The sequence below is a fragment of the Colletes latitarsis genome, chromosome 8 (assembly GCF_051014445.1).
Source record: "Colletes latitarsis isolate SP2378_abdomen chromosome 8, iyColLati1, whole genome shotgun sequence".
NCBI classification, from domain to species: Eukaryota; Metazoa; Arthropoda; class Insecta; order Hymenoptera; family Colletidae; genus Colletes; species Colletes latitarsis.
In genome coordinates this window covers 27,484,057-27,508,445 of record NC_135141.1, presented here as the reverse complement: position 1 = coordinate 27,508,445, position 24,389 = coordinate 27,484,057, and the positions used below count along the sequence as shown (strand labels likewise).

Below are 24,389 nucleotides of genomic sequence, written 5' to 3'. Positions count from 1 at the left end.
AGCGTGGGATTTCCAGAATAGCATTAATCGCTCCATAATCGGTTCGCGCGGCAACAACATTATTCTACTCGTAGATCGATCCAATTGCAGAAATTACCTGAAATTTGATATTATTATCATTGTAAGTGATTACTGCTTTCGATTAAAGCTTTATTTTCTAACTGGAATTAAGTACAATTTTTATAATAAATATTATACGATCGAGTGCATCAATTAATGGAAATTACAACTGCGCAATCGCGTCTCATTTTCGAGCGAGCGCGCGAGAAACTAGCAGAACGCACTGGAATGCATACTGAATTTGTCACACGACAAAACGCACGTGGCGGTTGTAATGTAACCAAAAAGCTATGTTCACAAAATATACTGGCAATATAATTCTATTAGAAGATAGTACATCTTTTTAATAGATATTGTTTATGAATATGCGTTAGTAAAATGTGTCGATAAGTGTTACACATTTATAACCGCTAATATCGAATTTGTACTGTAACTCGAAGAAGTTATTTACCTTTAAAAGACAATGGAAGTTAACTTAGGAGATGTAATAATGCCTGGAGATATTGTGAAGGAAATCGCAGAAGTTATGAAAAAGGAAACGATAGTTTTGGGGCCTGGACTTCGTCGTGAAGTTGATACAGTTTACGCGTACAAAGCAGGTATATTGAAGAAAAGAGATCCAGCCATATACTATGTGGATTGTTATCAGAAACGGTAACTAAATTTTATCTAACAATGTACCTTGTACTAGAGATAGGCTAAACGTGTATTTAGATAACAAGTAATTACAATTTACAGGTACGTACCAAATCGCGGAGAAAATGTAGTTGGTATAATAACACAAAAAGCAGGTGACATTTTTAAAGTAGATATAGGAGCCAGTGAACATGCATCTCTTTCATATCTTGCATTTGAAGGTGCAACTAAGAAAAATCGTCCTGATGTACAAATTGGTGATCTTGTTTTTGCCAAGCTTCTAGTTGCCAGTAAAGATATGGAAGCAGAACTTGTATGCGTAGATTCTCATGGCAAAGAAAAGAATTTAGGTGCTTTGACATCAGATGGCATGCTTTTTAATTGTTCTTTGAGCCTCATCAGAAAAATATTGAACCCCAATTTTTCATTGTTCAATAAGCTGGCACATAGTCAGGCATTTGAGGTAGCAGCTGGAATGAATGGTAGAATATGGGTTAAAGCAAGAACTATTCAAGAAACAATAGCAGTGGCAAATGCTATTTTAGCTGCAGAATATGCTGCACCTAGTGACATAGAAAAGCTATGTTCAAATATTGAAAAAACCTTACTTTTAACACAATCGAACAACATGGATGAATCATAATAAATAGAAACAGCCATCTGTTACGAATGATTATTTATTATACCAATATATTTAATGAGTTTTATAAATAAATCTGTATGATTTCTTATATGAAACCTGGCGATTATAGCGACAACCATCGTGACAACCATCGTGATAAAAATGTAGAATTAGAACTACACGTAGTACATACAGTATCATTATGTATGTTGGTCATGTACACTGCTATGATAATAGAAAGAAAATGCAAATATTACTATTAGTAATGAACTTCTATTAAAGAAAATATACTTGAATTCTCATACTACTTGTATTTCTTATTCTGATTGCAATTTAATAATGAACATTATTTGATACATAAATTATTTTGATAAAAAATTAGAATAAATATTGAAAAGTATTTTCATGAAAATGTTATTATAAAGCACTCGTTTCTAAAGATTTTGTAAAATATTGCTCACTATCAGTGTCTACATGTAAGTGTAAAAGTGAATAAACCGATTTTCGCTATATTTTCTGATATGTAGCTAGTGTCTTTTAACTGTAGTGTGAAAGCTACACTCTAATGATAGTATCAGTTATTCAAGCACAACCTTGACTTTCTTTATTTTTTGCCCCACAAAAATATTTAATAAATTTTTAAATCAAGCATATTACACAGTTTCATATTTTGTTTGTTTGTAATACAGATTTTGTACGTGATGGAATGTGCATTGTTTATAATTTATAAAATAAACTGTAAATATGTTGGTATCAGAAAAACATTTTTCTAAACACTATAACCACATATAATGGCTATAGAATAACTTCATAAAATAGTTAAAAACTAAAATAACACTGATTTAGCATGAACAATAATTCTAAATGTATGTGGAGTGTTATTAGATTTTAAATAACAACAATCTGACATAGTATATTTGGCGTAAATAAAGTAAACTAATATAATCAAGTGTGCATGTTTAACAATTTATACAAAATATAGAAATAAAACAATAATGTGTAGTAGTATATACAAATTTCGTTTCCTACCTATCTTTTTGTTTTTCTATGGAACAAACATTTAATTTACTTAAAGAAATCATCAAAAACGCTTTGGATGTGATAGATAGTACACAATATGGTAACTTAACATAAAACTAATACAAAGATTAATACTTATTTCGTATAACATTATTTCTGGAATTATCGTTATAAATCTCTTTTACCATCACTTAATGTAAGGATATAAAATTAATGTTATTACTCTAATAGACAATGACATGACAGACGTGTAGTTTTTACAAAAAGTAAAGAATTTAAAAACATGTTAGTATTTACAATTGCTTTTGTTTGTAAATACATGTTATATAAAAATCTTACATGCGAAACTGAGAAGAGTTACAGCTTTTTGTAAAAACCACATTGAGTTTTTCTTTCTCTGGTATGTCATAGGCAGGCAATATGTATGTTAGGGACGATTCTTGGTGCTACCGGCAACCATTATTACTATTCTATGGTATCGTGCATTACTTAGTATATATTTCACATGAGTGTGCTATGCCAAGTAAATATATTAATGCAATACCTTTAGCTACTAATGTGTAATGGTCAATGCTATGCACGCGTTGTGCTTAATAGCGTTTGTATTTTAGAGATGTGTAATCTTAGATGTGAAACAAAATTAAGTCAAAAAAATCGTCAGATAAAATAAAAATAACTTTGCAATTAGTAATTTGACAGATTATAAATTTTTCGTAGGATTTATGTAACTTGTAATATAAACATAAAATATCTGCCATCATCACTGTAGATATAGATTTTAGTTTATATAATCTTCATCTACCTCATAAAAATATATCTATGTTACAATGTTATAGCATCAGAACAACTTTTTGGCATAGAAAGATAAAAAACATTCTATTGCAAAATTAAATTTAGTGATGTGTTTTTGATTTCAACATTATTATTGCAGTCAATTTGAAATACCTAATTAAAAAGAAAAAAAAAAGAAATATTTCACATGATATTAACAAAATACTATTATATTATTAAAAAACAAATCGTGATCGTTACCTTACTATTTACTCTTTAATGATATTACTTTAATGATTGTATTCCTAACATGATAAAAGTCATTTTATGAACATCCTATATTGCATAGGTAGATATGCAGATCTTCTACTGTATGCAATGGCAGAACCCTAAACATAGAAGACTAAGCTTTATTGTTAGTTCTTGTAGCAGCTGGTAGTTATAAGAATAATTTTTCATTTCATACACCAAGTTACATTTATACTTTTTTTTTCATCAGGCTTCACCATGTTAATGCCACTAAATGAAAAACCTATGCCTTCACCAGATAGCTTTGATAGAGACAATTAAACATTTAATTTATAGTACACCTATTGTTATATATGCCAGCAGAAACAGGTGATTATATTCGTAGCTGAATGTGCATGAAACGCGGTCGTGTCATGAAGTACTATAACTTGTTAAAGAAAAAATAATCTCTTTATAGAAAAAGACTGCAATTGTCGTATATGCAGTATTGATTTTTAAGAATATATCACTGATCAAAATTTTGTGTTGTAAAAAAATCTTTGAAAAGAAAAATTTCGAAAATGACATTTTAAAAGAAAAGAGGAACATGATATTCTACATGAAATACTCTTAACGAGCAAATCTACTAGATCACTCTTGAAGCTCGATATTATAACACAAAATTACCTATATGAATATGTAGATAAATATTATCATTGCATTCCAGCATAATTATTATTTATATAAAAAATTGTCTTTGCTTATAGCTAAAATATTATGATGCCTCGGCTATATAAATATATATATTTATATCATTATCATTATTATTATTATCATATTATTAATTTTCATTAGCGCGTATATATTTATATACCATTCACAACACAGAGTGCATAGTACGAAGCCGAACTGAATCTGTTCACCCCTATAAGATTATGCACAAGGGAGGAACAGATCATAAAGCTTCAATGTAACAACGCACAACCAATTTTTATACAACCTGCGTGCACCAAATTGCTTTTTGTCAGTTTCTCGTATTGACAAAAGCAAGACTTACATAATTGTTTTAAGTAGAATCGTTAAGATATTATGTTTCTGACGTTATGAGCTTTACTAATAATAGGTGAAAGACTAATATAGACGAGAATCAATTTCCACAACCATTTCCATGTTCATCACTTGGAGTATTTTAATAGAAATTAATTCGAGAAAGAAATTAATGTAAAAGAACATATATTTTAATTTTTCTTCTGAGAAGAAAATCATTCAAAATATTCACAGCAATCGTTAAAATAAATTTGTTTTTTTTTCTTTACCTAAGAAATACCTCTACTCTAAACACTTGCTACTATAACGTTTATATTAGTAATGAATGTTATGCAATGACAAACTCTGATATGGTACTACTTGTAAATTGTGGAAAATAATTGTATATTTTTTTGTACAGGAAGAACTCTTATCAAAATCATCAACCTTATTCATTGACTAAGTTAATTTTTGTATGTAACTTGAGTAGATGATAATATGTTTCATTACAAATGAATACTTGGAAAAGACCTGTTTCAATGATTGATTATCAAACATGATTCTATCAAAGATGATATCCAAAATATTTTAACTTATTCTACTTTTGCTCTATATTTACTGCTAACTTGAATGAAGTGATCCTAACCGAACTGCATAGTGTACACGAGTAATGATTACTTGCTGAATATCACGGAGACTAATGGATTTTTTTTTCCAACAACTTCATGTACTGAAACTTATCGTTTATGCAATTGTGCTATTTTGTATTTTGTAAGATTTCGTTTTTGATGAAATTTGATTTTACAGCTTATTATAATTCAGTAGCAGTATTGCATTTGTTATTAAAGTAGTGCAAAAGCATGTTGAAGCATTAAACATTATTTGTATGATCACATGCAAAGTTAAAAGTATAGGGAATATAATGTCGCTATAAATAACGTTAACATAGTAGAATTATCTTTACAATTAGAGTACTATGGTCTGTACATTGTACACTCTCTGATTCGCAGGATTTTACCAGAAAGAACATACTGTGCATAAAGTTTCGTAACGTTAAGTTCTTTGGGAAAAATATACCAAAATATTCTCTAAAAACAAGCGCATTCTTATAATAATAAATAAAAAAACAATAACCTTTGTAAAGACACAAAAAAGGAACTTTTTTACCAACGACTTCTGCACACCTTAAAACGGCAGTAAGCAAGCCTTTATCGTACCTCATGTCTAACGAAATCTCTCATTGGATGATCTGTATTGCTGACAAAATCTTACTCCCTGTATGATATTGTCCATTAAAATTTCGTTTATGCTCCATAGTAACGATTAAAAATAATTGTGTACAAAACACGTTACATCCGTGCCGAATGTAAGATGGAAGTTTTGCCACTAATATTAATGTCACGTGAGTTCAGTTTCCCAAAAATGTCGGTTTTCGTTCTTAGAATTAGAGTCTTACTAAGAATATTTTTCGGCTTACAGGAGTTCTTTATTTTAAGCTCGATTAATGAGCAATGGTATATCGAATTATAGTGATAGAACATCCTGGTAAACTTTCTCAAAAATATGCTACTCCGTTTCACAAAACCTAGCAGAGTCTTACATATGCTTTGAACACTTAACATTGTATTGTAAGTGAAAAATTTGCTTCCTTAGAACACTCAGAATGAACGATGTCAGTTCCTCAGTTTCCTGGTTATAAATATAAACAGGCTTAATTTCCACGATGACCGTTGTTACTTTTATCGCTTACCTGACTCTAAGTATTGCAACGCTTCACGGATTCGAGGCCTTTTGTAATCCCAGTTACTTACGTTTAAGGTGACACATAAATTGTGCTCAAGCCACTTGTTAATAAAAAAAGCCACAAAAACCTAAGTATTTAATCGCTAAAGTCGCCTAGGTTGTACGACGCTGTTATTGTTCAAACGTGTGGTTGTTTGGTTGTTGAAATTTTCGTCTTGTGGAATGTGTTCTGTTCTTTCGTCGAAAAATCCTGGATTCAGAATGATGTTGGGAACAAGTTCAATCACTTCCTGCTCCTCCAGCTGCGCTGCAATTCGGGAACGGAGATTAATTTTCATTGGTCTGGGCCACGAGTTATATTAGCTTCTACCCTCTCCCTTGTACCAGTATTTTGCTGGGCTATGTGCATATCTTATATTTTATTTATTATTAATCGAATATTTCAAGTTAAAGGTAAATTTTATTTGTACATCGCACGTAATTGATACGGAACGAGTAAATTAAAGAAATTTTTGTTTAGGAGATTATGAATCAACACATTATTTACCCAGCAAATGTATGTGCCACCTTTGACCTACATTTTATACAGTCAAAGATTTACTAATAGCACATATTATTATCTAGGCCATAATGCTCTATTACTATTACAATACTTTCTATTCATGGCACTAATCATTCTGCATAACAAATTTTATACAAACCACCAAAGCTTATTATTAATTAGAAACATAACGTATCTTACAAAATTAGTAAAAGGTAGGGTAATGAAGTTCCTTGTTAGTAGACAGATAGTAAGTTTGGTGGTTGATGAAGTCCATTCATAACTTTCAGGTTTCATTCCTATAAGGAGTGTAAAAGGTGCTACTGACAGGCAAACTGTATAGAAAAGGTAAAAATATGTTATAGATTATTTTAGTGCCTTATGTTGTAAAGTGTTTAGTGCAGAAGTTAAGAAAGTGTTATTGTTAAATTTGTATCGCAAGAAAATTGATTAAATGCTAGTAAATTTTTAAAGTTAAATACTAGATAATTCGTCAAACGCTAATAAATTTGCAGAGCGCTTGCAGTAGGGAAATATCAGTGGAAGATAATTGGCACTGTATTAGAATAGCACTAAATTGATTGAAGGGAGAATGGCTGATGTAAAGAAAGCTAGAGATCAGGGCCATAGATAAGTTAAGTGGTTAGTGATGCTATCGTTTCTGCTGCGGATCTTCTCCACTAGATAAGTATGTTACGAATTCATATTCATTTTTAAAATTAAATGATGTAGCATTATTCTACGTCGGTTTATTTGCGTGGTAGAAAGTGATTATTATCAGCAGAAATAAATAGCATGAAAGAGAAAGAGTAGAAGCAAAAGCTCTTAGATAAAGTTACCAGGAAATGCTTACAGGGTACTTTGCACTCACGATAGAGGAGGTAACAAGTACCTATACCAAGAATCATAAGTGTACCCATAACTATGCCTACCGCTGCCACCCAGACGCGAGTGTCAAAATTTTCTACACCTGTTAAGAAATGTCTGGCAAGTTCTGAAATAATTGTCAATTATAAATAATAAACTATAATATAATTTTATATGAATATTAAATTATTTACATGCAGTCGTATTCCATACTGTAACTATGTTTAAATTGTGTACCTAGTTCTTCGATACTGTGATGAGTATGACCTTCAACTTCAACAACTTCCCCTCTTCCTAGCTGATTTGTTGCCCACACGCGGAAAGAATACGTTGTGTTTGGCACCAAGTGATACACATCAATTTGCCTCTATAAACCCATAAGTTTAAGTAACAGTTGCCAACAATAAACGATTTATTTTGCTTCAGAGAAAGGTCATTTACAGAATTTGGAGGAATGTGCGTCGGAACAATAGGCTTCCAGTCTTCTGGTTCTTCACCCACATTCGGTTTAAGACGATATTCGGCAGTGAAATCTATGATAGGATAACCACCTGTGCCAGCTACTTCCCAAAGAATATTTGCCAATATTGTAGATGGTTTTACCCATACATTGTGTAAGGCTGGAGGAGGAGCTGGAGACACAATAAAATTATAATTATTTTATGCAGGTATCCCTCGAGTTACGCGGTACTTGAGTTACGCGAATTTCAAGTTACGCGGAAAAAAAATACCGGCAATGCTCGAGTTACGCGGTTTTGGAGCAATTTTATTTAAAAAGAAAATATGTTTGTATATATTTCAGAGACTAATTCTGAGTCTCGATTTACGCGGAAACCAATTAACCGCGTAACTCAAGCGATACCTGTAGTGTAAATTATTTTACCATAACTGTTAACAAATTTAACAGCTTACTTCTAACTTGTACGTTTATTCTAGTCTTGACAGCATCATGATCATCGTCCAAAGTGCATGAGTAGTTCCCAGCATCATCTGTACTAACATTGATAAGTTCCAAAGCTCCATTAGGCTCAACCTTTAGTCGTTCAATTTGTCCATCTTCGCGTCCCTCCCTTATCCACATCATTCCAACAGATTCTCCTGAGTGTGGTAGTGCATCTTCTTCTGCACATGGTAAAGTCAAGTTCTGACCAATGTCTATAGCAACAGAACGTACTGGCACCAAAGTCACTGCTTCCTGCCATGCTAAATATTACAACAAATTATTCGACTAATGCAATTAAACATAGACTGCTTAATTAAACATAAATATAAATCTAAAGAAATGTACTACAACTTAATAAATAAATAATATATAACGTATACTTAAATATATTTTAGTATTTCTTTTCATAAATATACTTTTTTAAAACATAATTGTTAGCACAATCTGTTAAAAGATGTCCTATGGAAATGTTATTCTAAATCTATATTGTGAACTAATTGAAAATAATTTTATAATAATTTTTGGCATAATAGAAAATTGTAAAGTTATTGAAATTGTATAAATAGAATATAAATGCGTGTCTGTAAATTCATTATTTAAAAAAAAAGAAAAAAAAAAGAAAAGAATCAAAGCGTATCAAAATATTAAACTCGTCCGGGCAACAGATATGGTGACCGTCGCTCGTCGCTCTCGATTTGGATGTTTACGATGCGTCGTGTAATTTAATATAAAGGGTATATATTTTTTTGCGAATAATTTCATTTATTTCATAGACCTATTCAGAACGTGCAATTTATAAAATCGAATAGAAAAATTAAACATTGTCGCGACGTTCTGCCGATCAATGGACTTGGCGAAACGCAAGGATAAAGATCGCTCAAAAGGCAGATTAGACGTGTGCAAAAACAAGATACTCTGTTAAATTTGCATAACTCGACCCTGAATCGTAACGATCGTGCACTTAGCCCGATTTGCACGGTGCACGTATACAAGCGCACAAAGACCGAACATACAGTGTCACATTGATCGGCAGGTGCACTTACGCCTGAACGAATCTCTCGCTTCTTACCTGCCAGAAAGAGTATCAGCGTGATAATTCTATGCCGAACCATTCTGCCATATTAGACGGTCTCGCGTGGATGCATACGGAAACGTGTTAAGGACTTCTTTTCGGTCGCATCTTTTGATTGATTTATTTTTCACTTTTGAACGACGTTCAGTACGCGGGAGCTGTCAAACTCATCACGCTTCGCGGAACACCGCCCGTCCGGCGCTCTTTGGATTTTATTGAGTTGCCGATGCCGCGCTCTCGTGGCGACGCTACGAACCTTATCCGAAAACAGGGCTGCAACCACACAAAAAATGAAAATAACAGCTGTTAAGGCGATATGCGTATTAAGAAAACATTCTGATAAAAAACTTTGTCACAACTACCCCATCGCACGCGTTCGAATGCCAAACAATTTCCGGTTGATAATCGTGACGCTCGACGGGTCGGCGCGTCTATAATTGTTGACTGTTCCGAGCAATCGAAAATATCTAGAAATGGCTAGTTACCTCGTTAAATTGGATCACTGCACACGCGGGAACAAGTGCATCGATACTCGTATCATAGAACTGGTTGAATCTGCTTTACTGATTGAGGAAGAGCTGCTCCATATTTTTTCTCTATCTCTGTTAGGATTAACCAGACAAAAACGATAGACACCTCGCAATGGGATAATCGCGGTAGTTGCGTATGATTGCTCGCGTCTGTATGTGTGCATATGTGAACGCTATTATACAAGTGAACCGATGAAACAAGAGGACTGGTTGAATTCTGTACCTGAATTGGTATGTATGTGCATGCATGCCGCACGCGACACACCGTACCATGATCGATTTGGTTTTTTAAAGAATTTAACAATCAGATCTATTGCCAACTACGTACTTCCGGTTATACAAAAACACAGATTGTTGGCTAGATGCGAATTATCTATTTCTATGCACCGAAGATTCTGATTTTATGTAACGATCAGAAGTAGACGGTCTTTTGTTGTGACGGAACAAATGCAGCTTTATAACTGTGCGTTATTATCGAATATAATCGATGAAATATTCTGTAAATATATTTCATCGCGCGCAAGGAATTTTTCATAAATCGTAAACGTTTCTTTACTTTCGAGAAACTGTTTATCGTAGTCGGAAAATACTTTGCTCTTCCGTTCGTTTAGTTTTCTTATTCGCCGCGTCTTTAAAAGTACGCAATTAGAACGAAGCACCGCCATAATGTTTACTGTCATAAGCGTCTAGAAACCAGTCCAAACAACATTGATCCTTTTTATATCCATCGCTATTCACCGTTCATCTCCTTTGTCTTTCTATGCAATTATTTATGTTGTAGCGTTATCGTATAATAACTAGGAAATTTATTATGTGTATGCAATTATGTCCAACGGATCGAATAACAATCTTAACGAGAAAGAGATAGATCCTTGAAAGTGTTAACGAATATGAAAAAGTTTGCGGAATATTTTTATTCGACAGGATAGAGATCTGGACATATAATCCGAGATATTGTATTCAAGGTTGATGGAACAGAAAATGTATCTTTTATGCAGAAAATAAGGTAATGAATATTTGTTGAAAATCGTGCGCCATGTATCACGCAGGTCGTACGCTAATTCAGTTGTTTATTTTTGTTATATCGTATCCAACGTTTGAGGACTTAGAATTAGAAAACCCCGCTGCGTCGCTGACGTTTCACCAGACGTTCTCCATCTTTCTCTATATGACGTAACTAGTGACGTCAACGAATTGGAAGATCGATCGAATTCAAATCTGCCTGGCCGCAGATCTTTGACATATACCTTTACGTTTCAATTGTTTTACGAGAGAAATGAACAAAATTGTATTCTGCAAATAAACGACGTTTAGTATACGGTATTTTTGTTTATCGATTTGCAAGAAAGGAAAGTATCAAAATAATTTTTCATGGAAATATACGTTTTAAGACCAGGCTCACCTGGACCAGGTGACCATTTACCACCTCAGTTTTCTTAATCTATTAATATTCTCTACTACTATGTTTGGTAACCATAAAAACGCTATTAAAGTGGAATAATTCGATCAATTTTTACCGGTAATGGTGTTCATTAAGCTTACCAGAGATTCAATGTACAAGAATAGTCTATAATCAGTGGCGCACCCAGAGGTGGTGCAAGGGAGCAGTTTCTACCTCGTGCTACGAATATTCATTTCTTAACTATTAAAATGTTATTATACGTGACAAGAGAAGACTAAAACTCAGACGTGAATATCTTCGTGAACTATATGTAAGTAATCGAATTTTGCGTAACATCAAAATGTATCCTGACGAATTTGTTTCTGTCCATTTTCAGTTGCATCGCCCTTCCTAAAATTCTGTATAATACATCTCAATGTCAGTGTAATGTACTTCGCTGATAATGAACCGTTAAGGGAGGTAATGCAAATGCAGTCATACGATAGCTCGTAATCAGGGCAATGTAAATCCTCTTATAGAATCTATACCGCGTAGTCAATATCGGAAGGTTCGCTGAACTCTTATGGCTTTTAGTCCCGGAAACTTCAACTCTAAAAATAATTCATCGATATTCACTCTTTTTTTTTCCCTTTCCAGTCTCGTTCGCGAGAGCCTGGTTGATTAGAAGATCGGAGACCCGTTATTTATAGGCAGTTCCTTCGATTGGAACTTTATATTATCGCGCTTTCTTCTGCTACATTGCAACCGAAATCGTCCCAGTTTCCAAACGTCGAAACACTTCGAAAGAGATACGCCTCCTCTGTTTGCTTTCGAGCCACGGATATAAGAGCTGATAAACAGAGTTCATTCGCGGATGATATTTCGATACCTGGTCCCGCTGTTTGCACATTGTGCAGTTGCAATTTGCGGTGGCGGCAAAGCTGCCGCGTTAATTGAGTTTTCCGAGAATCGGTCTAATGCGTACGTGGCACGGATTTACCGATTGACCCTTTGCCGATGGACATTTTGGAGCACGATCGTTGGAACGTAAAGAATGCACGTCCAAAATGGGAACAGTAGAGTATACTGTTTCTTAAATTGAGGTTTGTGCACCCCTGGGGGTCCACGAACGTGCTGACGAAGGTCCTCAAGCTCTCAGAAGATAACAATTCGTTATTCGTTACTTTTCATTCTGCTTCTTTTACAAATAACATTGGACGGATGTTTGAAAGAAAGTAACTTTAAAACTACAAACGAATAATTGTTAATTAAATAACTAATATCTTTGTAGAGATACAATGTTAGATGTTTTAAAGCATCCGTCATAGAAGATAGTAGTCGACTGTGAGTAACACCGGTTACACAATAGGAGAAAGATGATTGACAAAATACACAGAGCGACGAACAGGCAGTTTTTGAGGTATTAAAACATTTGTGGCGTATGTTGTCTTTTAAAAATTGTATAAAATCCCCTTTATATTCATCTAGTATTAAAAATTTTTATAAAGTTTCACGGTGTTGCTAGGTCGCGACGAGATACCACAGAAGATTTATTTGTTCGTTTCAAGAATCGACCGTGACTAACGCCACAGTACACCAACAGGAGAAAGTTTATAAGAAAATTATTCGTTCCCTGAACGCTATTTGTGAGATTGGTTTTGTATGTATGTAAGAGTTGTACTATATCGTGTAAATGTAATCAGTATGATACCGTGAATGTGCAGTGTGATAACGTCGAAAGGACTACGAATGCATGGTGTGTGGTCTGAAGAAAGCGAGATCTGCTCCAAACGGAGCAAAAATATTTTACTTCTACTTTACGAGCTCGTATCGGTACTCGCTGCAGAATAGGTTGGAAAAGGTTACGGGGTTTGTCGTAAAAAGCTAAAGGTGATCTCGTCGAACCTTCGGGCAGAAGCGACCCGTGAAATCTAGCGAATCATTAAAAATAACGAAGGAACAATCGCGACAGGCGCGTATGGTACCGTTCTTCGGTGACCAAAATGGTGGACGCCAGTTTGGGAGAATCTCGCGGCCCCGTGGTGTTCGTCGTGCAATTACACGTAAATTGGAACGTTCGTTAAAAAAAAAAAAATGAAAGGGCAAAGAAAGTTTTCATCGACCTAGTTCCTCCTTGGTACCGGGTTCCTAATTTCGTTGGTAGCCGAAGGATTTTAGCGCGACTTTCCAATTACGATCTCCCTTCTGAATGGAGAAAAAAAGAGACTACCCTGCATCCCCGCGCGAAGGCTCCTCGGTTTTTCAGGAGCGTTTCACCTCCCGGCCCCGCCTTCTTCGCTCGATGTATGTATACACGTTTTCAGCCGGATGTCGGGCTGCCGGGAAACGGGGTATATCTACGGGCACCTAGGCCAGGAGAGGGTGGAAACTTCGACCCGTCCTCTCGAAATGTCAAAGGTTGCCGCGCAAGGCGCATCGACGTATCCCCGTTTTCCAGGAGCCACCCGGCGAACCCGATCCGATTCTTCCTGCTCTATCGTCGATGAATGATTATCGTCATTTCCATTACGCGTCCCTCGATCGTCGAGGTTCCCCGACCACGGTCTGGTCCTCCGCGATCGGAGAACTCCGTGTGTTTGTAGATTATTTCCAAACGAACGAAAACGATGCTCTCACAGTCCTCGATAACGGCGTTTCTTAAACTTTCACGGATTTTCTCGATGGGCTCGAGTCCTTTCCACTTGGTTCGATAAAATAATAAACAAAAATAAATATCAGTCGTTTTACTTCCTTACACTGACTACTGGTCACTCTTCTACTTCTGCGACAGGACTTCAATTCGCACCAATTACCTAACAGTCGTCTCACTCAACTGACTTCATCGTGAGGATCATGCTCTTCGTTCGACTCTACTGCTTCATCTGTCTCTGCTCAACGACCCCCTACTCTGCGACCGGATCCTCTACTTCTACTTCGTTTAAATATTCAGCCCCATCGTTTAACTTCACAACCTCCCGCTGTCTACTTTGTTGGAATCCCAATTTACTTGCGGAAACACGTCCGAATGTTTTCATCCTAAAACATTCCTTTTATCTGATTTCTCGTGTAATTACAATTTCGACGCTTCTACTTCTAATGAAATTTGATTGTTCGTTTTCTCAGTTACATAACGTTCAGTAACTTCTTACTATCTTTTAATCTTGTTAACTATTTCGTTCTAGGACCGAGACTAATTAATTCCGTTGAAAAGAGCACTTAATAATTCATTAATTATTGCACATTAGAAGAAACAATGAATAAGTATTCAAACCAGGAAATGGTTGACAATATTTGATGTATGGACTTGCTGAATGTAATTCAGCAGAGGCAAGACGTCTGTATGCAAATCGTTTTCCCAATAGACGTCTGCTAGATAAGAGAATGTTTCAGAGAATATACGAATCCCTCTTGAACACAGGTTCGTTTAAAAAATGAGGCTCGAATTGGATAAACAGCTTGAATTTTTTAAAGATTGAAAATTCGGCCATACTGTTTGTAAGTAATTTGATACTTTTATGATTTTATAAATGTGTGCCACGGATTCTGTTTCTGGAATTTCAATCGATACATTTCAAATAGAACGAGAATAGTGATCTTATTTGCGGTAGATTTTCATTGCCCAATTTATAGAAGCTACGAGGCTCGAAGCTAATTGTGTGCCATTAATTAGCGTCGATGCTCCTGAAATTCCGTCATCTCAGAACTGGGTCTATCTTGGAAACCCGGAGTGTATTATCCCGTAAATTAATACGATGTCCCATTTACCGATCGTGTTTACTCTGAATGTGTAAATTTGATACCGTTTATTAAATTCGTCGATTGATTTATAATCGTAGTTCATTTGCGTTATATTCGTCGAATCAGCGACGCGTCTAAGTGTCTTTAGTGTCTGCTCTATCGACAGGTCTATTCTCAGAACTCTACTTCTTTGCTCCAGCATCTATTGTTAGAGTCCAATTGTTGCTTTCATTCTTCGTCGCTTGGTAATTTCACTTCTCGAGTCTCGCCAGTTCCAGTGGATTATTTTCACGTAAGCGAGCAACGCTATTATTTCTCTTTAATGTTGGAGGATTGTCGCTTCTAGAACGAAGAAAACGACGGCCGCATAATTTATCAACGAGGTTCTCCTTATAGGTAAATATATACAGAGTGTTCAGCCAACCTTGGGAAAAATTTATTATTTCTGGCCACACATTAGATTTTCGGTAAGGAATTTTTTTCTCGAAAGTGCGTAGGAATTCTGGGATATGTCTATTCACCAAAAATGATTGTAATGGACCCCCACAACTAAAAATAATTTTTTCAGATCGATTTGAAATTTTTTTTTTCTCTGAAAAATTTAGGCACCTAATTGAATTTTTTTCTCGAAACTGAGTAGGATTTCAAGGGTATGTCTATTCATCGAAAATGATTGTAATGGACTCCCGCAACTGAAGATAATTTTTTTGTAACGATTTGAAATTTTTTAATTTCGCCGAAAAATTTGACCATCTTCTTGATAGGACATTACTTCAAATATTCCTCCTTCTATCCTCGCGATGTTTGAGAACGCACGGGAATAGCGTACTCCTTGAACTTTAAGTTTTACGGGAGTCGTAAAAATTGTAAAACGAACGAGAGGACTTCCTTGGAATTTGTACGATAATGTCAAAGGAGTTCGGAGTTACTTCGCGAACTTAATATATTACGGGTTTCGCGAGGAATGGATTTATTGAAAGAAATGGATCTCGAGAGTCCTTCGTGCATGCGACATTAAATTACTGTCATCGGTTCTTTCATAACTCTGCTGCTTTGCGTGCCATTCTGCACTTTCGATACTTGGACGATGTCATTGAAAACTATACTTCACTTTTATCGATGGACTACCGAACGTCCAACCAGTTGCAACGGAAAAATCCAATATTTTTCTCCATTTGTCCGCTTTACGCGATGTTCGTTAAATTAATTTTTAATTGGGTTGATTTTCCTGTGACAGATTCCGAGACTTTTTCACCAAAAGCTGAGCCAGCATAGCAGATTCTATTAATCTTTAGCCAATTTCTTGAGTAATCGAATGAATTATTGGAAGAAGTTCCACTAAACGTACGTCGCATGTGATTTATATACATATATCGTGATGCATCGTTCCATTTTAGTTGCGTAGTCGACTCAAACGATCGTTTCGCGAGCAAGAAAATTTTCATACAAGAATTTCAATATTTAAAACCTTTTTATAAAAGAGATCGAACTCGTTAGTCATCGGTGACCGCTGATTGTTAGTACGCGTAATATAATATGAATTGCAGTAACCGCCGGTGTCCGATCGATCGGATCGATCCATCCGGTTTTATATGAGAATTAAGAAAAGCGCAAAATGTAAACGCACGAATGGAATAAATTAATTTGTAGAGTGTTATTAGAGAGGAAAGTGCCTCTTGAACTACTTTATTTGCAAGAACCGCGATCGTGAATTTCTTTTGAAACGCGTGAGAGGAAAAACTAACGAGAAAATAATTTTCCCAGTGTCGTGCTTGTTAGCAAGGGGTGTGATATACGATCGACTACGTGTTTACTACTCTCTACTGATCCCAGACACTCTGGCGCTTCGATAAAACACATTTTAAGCTACACACTGTCCCATTTGTCCTGCTACATATTTATTCCCACGAGATGTCTCACGGGCCATTAATCTTATTTCGTAGAAATTTATAATGATCGCGCGATCCCACCGTGCGAATCTCTTCTCAAGATATTTGGAAATATCGTGAAGTTAAGAAAAATATTGGATCATCGTGTACAATTCGTGCCGTTCGTCCTCCTTAGATCGACAAAGATAAAATTCGTACGAGAAAAACGAAGTTTATCGATTTGGCTGATGCCTAAAATTTAAAATATACCAATTTAATTTCTCGAAACGTCATATAATGTTCTTTAAAGAAAAAGAAATAGAGACTACACGTCATAATTATGTTTTGAGTTCGGTGTCTCTAACCAGTGTAAATGGCATAAGGGCCCTTGGCACTTTATTTACTTCATCTTTCTCATTTAACGAGCATTGCTACAATATAGCTGGAAAAGCTATTAAAGTTCTTGGTCTCATTATCCGTGTCTCTCGTCGCTTTAGAAACGTATCCATTATTAAATTTTTATACAACACACTAATTCGCCTGCGCCTTGAAATTGTTCATTTATCTGATATTACGATCAATGTTTCTGGAAAAACACAGAATCCTAGCCAATTTATTACTCTTGCGTGAATTAATTAACTGCCACGTTACGTGTTCTGATATTTTACAACACGTCGAGTTCTGCGCGCCAATTAGAAACCTGAGATATTCTCTGTTTATTTATATATCGAATATTATTATCGATGAACTGTTCTTTCCATTAATAGCGAGCAAACGAATAAATAAAGTCGATCGAAAATATAGTACGCACGTACCTGAAGAGATCGCGTGTTGATCGTTCGAATCGCACCACGTATATTCCGCGAAACCGAGTACAAAACTTCGCAGCGAATACAGACGGAAGAGCGGAAAGATTGCTATAAATACGGTCGTTTTACAAACGTCATACAAGCTACGTTCGTCCGCAGGAAGTCCGACGCTAGTCACGAAATCGAGATAACGCAAAAGGAACGTTCCTGCTTCGTTCTGGAAAATGAAACGAGAAAATTTAACGAAATACGCGACCTCGACATACCAAATGGAAGCAATTAGATACGACGGGAGCAACGCGATTTACGCTCATAGTTGTACGAGAAACAAAGCGACAGTGTCGTCGACTTGCCCCCCAAATCGAACGTGACGCAGAGGAACTGCATTTGGAGTACTGTTTGGTATACCAAAGTACCTAGGAAATTACTAACGTTATCTAATTTGTAACATCGCGTGCTTTCTATTTTGAAAAATTCCAGAAATTGTAATTTTACAAGTACAAACAACTTTCCAGCTTGATGAGCTGAATCGATTTGTTACGTTACATTTGGAGAGGGGGGCAGGAAAGTCTGTAGTCGAGGTATGAAAAATTACTGAAACGTATTTGCAACAGCGAACGAGTTCCGTGACAAAAGAGTCCGCGTGCATCGCGATCGGGATTTAAACATCGCGTCCTCGAGTTGATGACACCTCGCGCAGTTTCCTTTGAAAAAAAAAAAAAAATGAATTAAAACCAGAACGCGACCTTATTCGCAAATCGACACGATAAAACAAAATGCAATATGGCGATGGTCTATCTCTCGCGTAGGTTAAATATCTCGTTGCCGTCACGCGTTGCAAACGCCAGCAACGTATTGCTTTCTTCGTCGATGAAGCTGAAGATTCCAATTGAAGACGCTTGGAGACGCGGATCGTTGGCAAGAAAATTGTTAACGATAAACGGAGGTACACTCGATCCTCTTACAACGGTTTTCAAATAAACAGAGAATTCCTCGTGTATTATTTAGCGCTAGCGAAACGTTGAGTTTTTGTTTACTTTAATTTCGATCTAATCTGAGTAGTCTAAAAGGAACGCGTTTCACCTTTACAATCGAGCACGTTGGCGTCATTAGAAAATTCGTTTCAGAGAGAAACGTATCCGACGGTGTATCATCGAGGAACTCTTTCATAGTCGAACGCCAACGACGAATCGAAGCGAAGAATTGCCCCGGAAGAAGGGTTTTCTTGCTTGGCAAGGGAACGTCGATTCCCTTGCAGTTCGCTTTGGCGACCATTTACCACACTTGGAAATTCTCCAAGGCAATTTGTCCTTCGGTAGGATACGTCGGTCCGTGCACGAGGAAGTTATCGCATCCGACGACGAACATTTATTCCTTCGCGAACAATCCGGCTTGCAGGAAGTTCTCGTCGCGTGGGAACTCGGGGAAGGGCGTCCTATGTAGAACGACGTCACGTCGCGATACTCTTTGCAATCATTTTTCCACCGAGGATAGCTCCTGCAACAAAAAATCGACGTCAGACGGGTGTTGCGATCAAACGACATCCGCGTACCAGGAACCTTCCAAGAACCAATACTCGAAAACGGAGTCTGACACGGGCTTTTCCACGAGCTTTCCCGTTGAAGAATGTTCCAAGCCGTGCACCACGTCGATCGAGGATCCTCGCGACGAGTCCTGCCCTCCTACCGAGTCCGCAGCCTCGAAGAACCGTTTTCGTTGCATAAACGTGGATGATTACTGCGAACCCGAAGGTAACACTACCGGTTCTACAAGAAAGTCCTCTTTTCAATATACAGGGTGTTCGGCCATCCCTGGGAAAAATTTTAATGGGAGATTCTAGAGGCCAAAATAAGACGAAAATCAAGAATACCAATTTCTTGATGGTGGATATATATTCATCAAAAATGATTATAATCAACCCTTGCAATCGGAAATAATTTTTTTAGAACGATTTGAATCTTCCATTAAAATTTTTTCCAGGGGTGGCCGAACATCCTGTATGTATACTGGTTTGAAAATGTCTCCATGCACCTGGAGAAAATTTATTATTAACGCCGATACAACGGATTTCAAAATGAATCCTCTTTCTCCTCTTTCCAATGACTCCCTAAAAGTTCGTGTACGATTTTTGCTCGCTATTTTATCGTATTTCGACTATCGACCATCCACCGATGCGTCCAGATTCATTGAGTCGAAGATAAAGAAATCTGGAAATAGTTAAAAAGCAATTCGTATCGGTTATTTCCAGAGCTATTGTACAAGAATCTTCCCTCAAGGCCGAAATGGGCTAATTTCTACTACTGTCCTTTGTCTATGTTTTTCTCTAATCAATAATTGAACGATTATGTTGTTGTTACCCTCCATTTTCCCGGCACGAAGTGCTGGGTAACGTTTATAATGTGCCATCGAGATACCATATCTGTTAATAGGTGTGTATATATATACAAGTTATCACTAGATAACCGACATAGTTTAACAGCATGTTTGCCAGGTCATTCCGAATCAAGAATCTCGTGTACACTGTGGATCTATTTTCATCCGTTATCGAATCACATCAGTTCTTTTGTTTCTCGTTGCGTCTCGTCGTTTTTGCATATAAAATCTAAAGATGTTGTGAATTGGCAACCTTTCGTCTGCAAACGCAATTCGTACTCGTTGCGAAACGTGATGTTTGACGAACGGTGCACGCGAGTTGGGCCGAGATTGTTTGCACGGAAACGGTGCCAACTCAACATCGAACAGTACCTTCATCGAATGTTTTATTTCAGTTGTAGTAAAGTATCGGGAACGAACAACGTATTACAATAGAGGAACATTAATTTGTAAGGTCGCAAATAGCGAGGCAGAATGACCTGTTGACATACATTTTTGAACCGTTCAAAATCATTGTTTTATATACTAGATACGAGTTTCGTTATTATTTAATAGACGTGTTCGAAAAATATCACGTTTCAGACGTCCGTGACCATTGAAATGTCCTAACACGCGAACAGACGAGAAACTTTGCGGTTTTGGGTTGTCGCCGTTGATATCCGACCACGTTGGTTTTCTCTCGCCGCTGCTAGAATCAGATACGAATAAAATATTAGCGGTTTCCGCGTTTCAAAACACGACTCGATGTCGCGAATAAAAGTAGAGTGTATTTGAAACGGTGAAGTAGACTCGAGCATTATAGGCCATCTACGTCTTCATAGCTAGCGAATACCGTCACGCTTGACGTCAAGGTTAAACAATGCTTATCTCGATAACGGACGGAAATAGACTTATAATGGATATGACCTTTTTGGTCTAAAATGACCTGGGAAAGCGTTGGAAAAGTTTATGGATCGCTCCGTTTGACGTCCTGTACAAAAAAACTCCTCGACGAATGATCGTTTATTTTCTCTGTGCACTTATAGATTTGCCATTGTTTCAAATTACTATAATTCTTTGAGAGTATTCGTCCAAGGGTTAGGATGCACGCAGGGTTGAATTTTTATCTCTGGTAATTGGCGACGAGACGAAGTAACGACACGACCATGTTTGTACGAATGCAGACTCGCGGAAGGAAAGATTCTGGCGTTTTATGGTGCTTTTCGTGGCGATTCCGGCATTAATAGTCACGTCGTTCGTCGTTTACAGAAGAGAAATGGAAAACAAAAAACAACCGAGACCCGAGTTCGTGGACGTTCCGTACCTGCGTCGAATAATTAAGGTGCCCCCTTTTCGTTTCATTCTGCAAAGATTTTAGCCAGCCGTGCACCGGCATTCTTTCCGCGAGGCAAACGGATTCCGCATGGAAAGAACGCTGGTTAGTGCGGTATGAAAGGATTTTCATTGTTTTACGCACGATCGTTGTTATTTTTGCCATTTCGATATTCACAGCGGCTGATTTCCCTTTGGGGCAGAAATCCTTTCAGTTAGTGGCCGAGGAAACGATTTCTCGTTGTTATAATAATCGCGTCAATTGTGAAAACGTCTCAGTGAAAACCACTAGAAAGCAGTTGAACGTAAATTTTATCATGGAAGAAGATAATGAAGTAATTTCTAATAGCGAAGTAGCGCAAGATTCGGCCACTAATTGGCGCACATTCCTTCCACGATAAAAGAGCAATAACTTTCGAAGACATGTTCTCTGTTAATTAGGATCAATTGACTGTGTACATTTATTTCTACGCGACGAATACAAGTTTTAAACCGATACTTCCTTCCAACGAAACGTGTTGTTCCGTGCATCTCGGAAACCGTAATCCGTTTGTGCTTCACTCGTCATAATCGATTAATGAAGTCTTACCGACTACGACCGCCTTCTTTGTCGCAGGAATTTGATATTTTTTTTCTTTCTTCGTTCTTTCGGCCTCAGTTACACGTCTTCCTCCGTTTTTTTTTTTTTATTCTAACAATCTCCGTTCCAACGATTCCGTACGACGTCACTAATTTACCTTTTTAAAGCGTATATATCGGAAGCTCAGGAATGCGAGATTCGCGTAACGAACGAGTACTCTGAAAGGAAGCGAATAATAAAATAATTAATTCAGGATTAAGTATCTTCGCGTTTGATAATATTGTACTTCGTCGAGATCGATCACGACACCCTTGCCTCATCGCTGGTAATTTATTAATATTTCTCTTCGATAGCCTTTCCCATGGGGCAACGGCGTACACACCTTCTTCCACAATCCCGTGCTAAATCCAATATCCCCGCACGGATACGAAGTGGAAGACCCAAATGCAGTGAAGACAGGCGAACCAAAGGATTAACGAACGCGCCGCGGTGCACGTAAGAGAAAAGGGACAATGAGATCGCTTTAACCGTGCGGGCAGATTCTCAGTTTTATTGTTCGTTCATTGTCCCGGAAATTGGCTCGAAATAGATCGGTTCGCCGACACTGAATCCACCTGAAATTGTTCAACGGAAATACATTAGAAAATTCCTCCACGAATATTTGAACCTTTTCGTAACTAGAAAGCTTTCAAATTGAGCTCGACTATGCAAACGAGCACCGCCTAAAAGTATGCGTTTCCCTATGATGTTTCCTCTCGATGTTGCACGCTAAATTATTCGCAACGGTGCGGTATTCGAGTGCCGGATACGACATATCCGGCGGTTCAATGAAAATAACGCACCGATTATTGCCGCCTGACCGCATTCGATCTTTATAGATTAGTTCCTCGGTTCAACAACGAGCCCGATAGAATGTCCATTCTTTCATAATAGAAATTGTCGCAAAAATTGTTTAATCCCCTGTTGCGTAATACGGTACGATCGGGAATCCAATAAAGAAATTAACAGAAACGAATACACACGGTCGCGTTTGCAACGCGTCGCTTCGATACGATCTTGAAACGAAAAATAAATTGTCGACACTTTCCTACATAACAACACCTTGCTTTCTTTTAGGACAGAAACTACAAAACCGTGTTAAATTTGTCGAGGAAAATTTACGGAATTTGCACACGATGTTAAGACGTATCGAACCAAGACCTAATCAGTACTTGACCTACTCTCCGCAGAATGTAAACCTAAATATCAAACCACATTTATGTTCACTCTGACACAATACAATTATATTAAGCTATTGTACGTACACGTCTGCATTTATTTGTGCCATTTCACCGAGGTTGAGGGTTTGTTAAGTTTCTAACGTCGCTTCTACCCTTTCTAACGTCGTAAAGAATTTCAGATGTTGCGTATCGGGCAATACGATCGTAAAACTCGGTTCTTTTCGTTTGTCGTAAGTTGAATGCGGAACATGTGGATCCTCTGAGAAGGTCAACGTTGGACGAGACTCCCCGAGCACGTCTATACCCCTCCTTTCGTCGCCCGGAGAAATCTTTCGCTTGCGTCACTGTACATGTGCATATTGTGACGGCAACTTCGCCTAATGTTCTTTGACGTCACAGACGTTTACTCTGGCCTAGTGATGGGACTTTGAATTTTATTGTATGTTGCAATACAGTCAAAGGGATTCGAATACGACACGATGTTTAGAAACTCTTGATCGTATAATGGAAGTATGTGAGATATTGAATACTTATTTATAAATGAAACTTTCAAGAGTATCAAGATGATCAAGGCACGACGAGGATTTTCCGATTTTTCCGCCATTTTATCGAAGCGATTCGAAGCGTTTCAAATCTCATCACTGCTCTGGCCATTGGGGGACGGGAATATACTGCTGCGGGTTCGTTTCTCTTCGTTTGATTAATTCGAATCCGCGGAACAATATCCGGTGCCGGTTCGTAATCGTCCGAACGATTATTCTAATTTTATGCCAGCAGCATAATAGTCCCTCGCGTTCATTTGTTTATTCGTCAAAGATTCATGCGTTGCTTGCTCGGGATGTGTACCTCGAAATGTTCTGCGAAACAAAAATTTTGTGTTTAGATAATTGGAATCTGCGTATTCCGAACTTTAAGTCATAATACTTATATTTCATATCCTCGTTGAAATTGTTCAAACGAAAGATTAATATCTTTATCTTGCCATCTAGCGAGCGTTCGCTTATCACGAACATTGAAGCTGCGCTCGTTCGAAGATTGGTGGCATTGGTA

General features: G+C 37.0%; 4 protein-coding genes and 1 long non-coding RNA gene across 9 annotated transcripts in view; 3 read left to right on the top strand and 2 right to left on the bottom strand.

Moving 5' to 3' along the window:
• The first annotated feature begins 83 nt into the window (after nt 1–83).
• Nucleotides 84–1,745, top strand: Rrp40 (exosome complex component Rrp40). The gene is made up of 2 exons (XM_076771138.1): nt 84–714; nt 799–1,745. Exons 1-2 carry the CDS (start codon nt 524–526, stop codon nt 1,337–1,339), a joined length of 732 nt encoding a protein of 243 aa, XP_076627253.1. The 5' UTR covers nt 84–523; the 3' UTR covers nt 1,340–1,745.
• A 151-nt stretch (nt 1,746–1,896) lies between these two features.
• On the bottom strand, nt 1,897–17,910 carry LOC143344752 (contactin-6). Of its 4 annotated transcripts, XR_013080134.1 has the most exons (8): nt 10,015–10,134; nt 9,527–9,802; nt 8,427–8,717; nt 7,956–8,146; nt 7,752–7,881; nt 7,501–7,641; nt 6,114–6,413; nt 1,897–6,052 (listed from the first exon to the last, which is right to left on the bottom strand). XR_013080134.1 is itself a non-coding variant. In XM_076771135.1 (7 exons), the coding sequence occupies exons 2-7, from the start codon at nt 9,567–9,569 to the stop codon at nt 6,250–6,252; spliced, it is 960 nt and encodes a 319-aa protein (XP_076627250.1). In that variant the 5' UTR covers nt 9,570–9,802; nt 17,862–17,910; the 3' UTR covers nt 1,897–6,249. The 4 variants fall into 4 exon arrangements, 3 of the variants coding, with proteins under 3 accessions (XP_076627250.1, XP_076627249.1, XP_076627251.1); XM_076771135.1 differs by lacking the exon at nt 10,015–10,134 and adding an exon at nt 17,862–17,910 and having other exon boundaries at nt 1,897–6,413; XM_076771134.1 differs by having other exon boundaries at nt 1,897–6,413.
• Rdgb (retinal degeneration B) overlaps nt 9,905–24,389 on the top strand; it is a 32,133-nt gene continuing 17,648 nt past the window's right edge. Inside the window, exon 1 of the mRNA XM_076771100.1 lies at nt 9,905–10,290. The gene's annotated coding sequence lies outside the window, so the exon portion shown is untranslated. The remainder of the gene's footprint in view (nt 10,291–24,389) is intronic.
• On the top strand, nt 15,960–23,787 carry LOC143344751 (uncharacterized). Its single transcript, XM_076771133.1, has 4 exons — nt 15,960–18,801; nt 18,983–19,606; nt 21,392–21,549; nt 22,473–23,787. The coding sequence occupies exons 1-4, from the start codon at nt 18,639–18,641 to the stop codon at nt 22,593–22,595; spliced, it is 1,068 nt and encodes a 355-aa protein (XP_076627248.1). The 5' UTR covers nt 15,960–18,638; the 3' UTR covers nt 22,596–23,787.
• LOC143344761 (uncharacterized) lies at nt 19,218–23,563 on the bottom strand. 2 transcript variants are annotated; one of them, XR_013080136.1, is made up of 6 exons: nt 23,424–23,563; nt 22,502–22,733; nt 22,129–22,337; nt 19,887–20,916; nt 19,408–19,592; nt 19,218–19,352 (listed from the first exon to the last, which is right to left on the bottom strand). It is a non-coding gene; the product is annotated as an uncharacterized LOC143344761 (long non-coding RNA). The 2 variants fall into 2 exon arrangements; XR_013080135.1 differs by having other exon boundaries at nt 19,887–20,062.

What these genes read in the sequence shown, in the direction of transcription:
- Rrp40 (XM_076771138.1), top strand. Translation starts at nt 524, where the DNA reads ATGGAAGTTAACTTAGGAGATGTAATAATGCCTGGAGATATTGTGAAG. An exon ending in GTGGATTGTTATCAGAAACG is followed by an intron (nt 715 to 798) that starts GTAACTAAATTT and finishes TACAATTTACAG; the next exon opens with GTACGTACCAAATCGCGGAG.
- LOC143344752 (XM_076771135.1), bottom strand. Translation starts at nt 9,569, where the DNA reads ATGGTTCGGCATAGAATTATCACGCTGATACTCTTTCTGGCAG. An exon ending in CGCACATTCCTCCAAATTCT is followed by an intron (nt 7,882 to 7,955) that starts GTAAATGACCTT and finishes ATGGGTTTATAG; the next exon opens with AGGCAAATTGATGTGTATCA. An exon ending in TCGTGAGTGCAAAGTACCCT is followed by an intron (nt 6,414 to 7,500) that starts GTAAGCATTTCC and finishes CCCGAATTGCAG; the next exon opens with CGCAGCTGGAGGAGCAGGAA.
- LOC143344751 (XM_076771133.1), top strand. Translation starts at nt 18,639, where the DNA reads ATGGCGATGGTCTATCTCTCGCGTAGGTTAAATATCTCGTTGCCGTCA. An exon ending in TGATTACTGCGAACCCGAAG is followed by an intron (nt 19,607 to 21,391) that starts GTAACACTACCG and finishes GTACGAATGCAG; the next exon opens with ACTCGCGGAAGGAAAGATTC. An exon ending in ACCTGCGTCGAATAATTAAG is followed by an intron (nt 21,550 to 22,472) that starts GTGCCCCCTTTT and finishes TCTCTTCGATAG; the next exon opens with CCTTTCCCATGGGGCAACGG.